General features: G+C 43.5%; 1 protein-coding gene across 1 annotated transcript; it reads right to left on the reverse strand.

Annotated features, from left to right (window-relative positions):
- Positions 1–2,023: 2,023 nt before the first annotated feature.
- LOC142175791 (uncharacterized) lies at positions 2,024–3,000 on the reverse strand. The gene is made up of 2 exons (XM_075242787.1): positions 2,926–3,000; positions 2,024–2,461 (listed from the first exon to the last, which is right to left on the reverse strand). Exons 1-2 carry the CDS (start codon positions 2,998–3,000, stop codon positions 2,024–2,026), a joined length of 513 nt encoding a protein of 170 aa, XP_075098888.1.
- Positions 3,001–3,665: the final 665 nt, after the last annotated feature.

Genomic DNA, 3,665 nt, shown 5'->3' on the forward strand with positions numbered 1-3,665 from the left:
TGACCTCTGCTCCCAAACTCTTAGCTAGCTCGAGACCTGCAATCATGGCCTCATACTCGGCCTCATTGTTAGTTAACTTAGAGGGTGTTTGGATTGACTTTTAAGCTGGTCAAATCAGCTTTTAAGCTCTTTTTAGCTTTTTTCAGTGTTTGGCAAAATCCAGAAGTGCTTAAAATAAGTTTAAAACTGCTTAAAACAAGCCAAAAGCAGGAAGCTGGGCAATCCCAACTTATTGCTTTTTGGCTTAAAAGCTATTTCTGCTAAAAAACTACTTTTTTTAAGTCAATCCAAACGGGCTCTTAGAAGTTTTGATAGACTGTCAAATTGTATTACCTGTGGGCGGCTTCAAAATGATGCCTAGCCCGGACCCTCTCACATTCGAAGCGTCGTCTGTGAATAGGGTCCACATCGCCGATGTTGTACCCGATTTTAATAATAGTTCTTTTTCGACCTCAGACAAGGGCTGGCGTAAAGTCATCCACGAAGTCTGCTAAGATTTGAGACTTGATGGCCATTCGGGGTTGATACTCGATATCGTACCCGCTGATTTCGACGGCCCATTTGTCCAATCGGCCCGAGAGTTCAGGCTTATGCAAAATATTGCGAAGAGGATAAGTGGTCACCACACAAATTTGGTGACATTGAAAATATGATTTTAATTTCCTAGAGGCGCTTATTAGGGCAAGCGCCAATTTTTCTAAGTGTGGGTACCGGGTCTCGGCCTCGCCTAGAGCTCGACTAACATAGTAAACAGGAAATTGCGTACCTTGCTCTTCTCAAACTAGGACTCCACTTACCGCAATTTCCGAGACTACTAAGTACAAGTAGAGTTGCTCGTCTGCTTTCGGAGTATGAAGCAGTGGCGGGCTCGAGAGGTACCGCTTTAACTCTTCCAATGCTTGTTGGCATTCCGGGGTCCATGCAAAATTGTTCTTCTTTTTGAGCAGTGAGAAGAACTTGTGATTCCTATCGGAAGATTTTGAGATGAATCGGCCTAGGGCGGATATGCGCCCTGTTAATCTTTGTACAACCTTAACATTATCCACGACCGTGATGTCTTCGAATGCCTTGATCTTATCGGGGTTAATTTCGATACCCCGATTTGATACCATAAAGCCGAGGAACTTACCCGAACCGACCCCGAATGCACACTTCTCCGGATTGAGTTTCATGTTGTATTTCCTTAGTATATCGAAGGTCTCCTGCAAATGTGTCAAATGGTCCTCTGCTCGCAGGGACTTAACTAGCATATCGTCAATATAAACTTCCATTGACTTATCTATTTGTTCTTCGAACATTTGATTTACTAAGCGTTTATAAGTGGCACCAACATTTTTTAGTCCAAACGGCATTACATTATAACAATAGGTGTCGTACTTAGTGATGAACGAAGTCTTTTCCTAATCCTCCGGGTTTATTTGTATTTGATTGTACCCGGAGTAGGCATCGAGAAAACTAAGGATATCGTGGTCGGCCATGGCATCGATCATACGATCGATATTCGGTAGAGGAAAAGCGTCTTTAGGACATGCTTTGTTTAAATCTTTATAATCTACGCACATCCTAAGTTTATTTTCTTTTTTAGGGACTACGACTACGTTTGCTAACCATTCGGGATATTTTACCTCCCAAATAGATCCTATTTTGAGAAGTTTGTTTACCTCGTCCTTGATGAATGCATGTTTTACCTCGGACTGGGGTTTTCTCTTTTGTTTTACCGGGCAGAACTTCGGGTCCAAGCTCAGTTAATCCCTGTCATATCTAAATAGGAACAAGCAAAACAATCCATATTATTGATAAGAAATTTAATGAGTTTTTCCCTGAGCTCGGGGATTAACCCCGTTCCCAGGTATACCTTTCGGTCGGGTAGATGCCCGATCAGTACCACCTGCTCCAGATCCTCGACCGTCAATTTGGTGGCGTCGAAATCCTCGGGGATTATGAAGGATCGAGGGATCCAATAGTCATCGTCATCGTCCGTTCCCTGCTTCTCCGATTGAGTCGAGGCTGGCAGTTGTGATTGCTATTTAGCTTCTTGTTTTCCTTTGGACTCCGATCCTTTTGTTGACGAAAGTGACGATATCGGTATCATTACATCTACCATGAACATCTCTTTGGTAGAATACTGCTTCCCGTACACCGTTTTTATTCCATCCGGTGTTGGGAACTTCAGCATTTGGTGAAGTGTTGAAGGGACTGCCCTCATATTGTGAATCCAGGGTCTTCCGAATAGAGCGTTGTATTTCACATCGCCTTCGATCACATGGAACTTGGTTTCTTGAATAGTCCCAGCTATATTTACTGGTAAAATGATTTCTCCTTTAGTCGTTTTGCTTGCCATGTTGAAACCATTGAGAACTCGAGCTGCCGGCACGATCTGATCTTGTAGATCGTGCTGCTCCACAACCCTCGATCGAACAATATTGGTCGAGCTTCCTAGATCAATTAAAACACGTTTAACCTGAATTTTATTAACAAGGATAGAGATTACCAATGCATCATTGTGGGGTTGTGAGATCCCTTCTGCTTCCTCATCGTTGAATGATAAAGTGCCTTATGGTACATAGTCTCGAGTTCGGTTTTCCCTGGTGATCAATACCTTAGTGTGTTTGAAAACGGGCCCTTGTAGAATATTGATCCCACCAATGATCATGTGAATTACGTGCTGTGGTTCTTCCTATTTGTTTTTCCTGTTTGCATCCCTGTCTCTAAAATAAGTTTTAGCTCGGTCGCTCAAGAACTCTCGAAGTTGACCCTCGTTGAATAGACGGGCCACCTCCTCCCTTACTTGTCTACAATTTTTGGTTCTGCGACCATGCGTACCATGGTATTTACATATTTGATTGGGGTTCCTTTGGGATAGATCGGTCTGTAGGGGCCTGGGCCATCAAGTATATTTGATTCTCCCAATGGCCGACATAATACCTGATGCGTCGATGCTGAAGTTGTATTCTGATAATCATGGTGCCTCTGTGGGATCGGTACGTTTATCGAAATCATTTTTGCTCATGAGTGCTCGAGAGCTCTGTCCTCGATCGTTCCTTCGATCATTTTGGATGGGATTGCATCCTGGGCCGCTGTTTCTATAATTTGCATTGTATGGTTGATATCGGTCTCTGTTTGACCGAGGTTCTCTGTCGATATCTCTCTGAGTTCTTCCAACGGGCCTGATCGGATAAGTGGAACCAGAAGAGGTCCCTAATTGATCATCCTCGACCATGATCTTCGACTGGTATCGATTATGTACATCGGCCCAGGGTACCGCTGGGTATTCAATTAAATTCTGCTTTAGCTATCGGGAGGCCACCGAACTCCGATCGTTCAAACCTTGAATAAAAGCTTGAACAGCCCAATCGTCTGTGACTGGTGGTAGTTCCATGCGTTCCATCTGAAACCGAGATACGAACTCCCTCAACATTTTGTTATCTTTCTGTTTTACCCTGAAGAGATCCGACTTCCTAGTCGCAACCTTTATTGCTCCGGCGTGTGCCTTTACGAAAGAGCCTTCAAGCATGGCGAAGGAATCGATGGAATTAGGTGGCAGATTGTGATAGCATATCATTGCCCCCTTCGATAGAGTTTGTCCAAATTTCTTTAGTAGACCCGATTCGATCTCATAATCTTCTAAATCATTTCCTTTTATGCACATGTATAGGAGGTGACAT

This window comes from Nicotiana tabacum, chromosome 22 (genome assembly GCF_000715075.1).
Source record: "Nicotiana tabacum cultivar K326 chromosome 22, ASM71507v2, whole genome shotgun sequence".
Taxonomy (NCBI): domain Eukaryota; kingdom Viridiplantae; phylum Streptophyta; class Magnoliopsida; order Solanales; family Solanaceae; genus Nicotiana; species Nicotiana tabacum.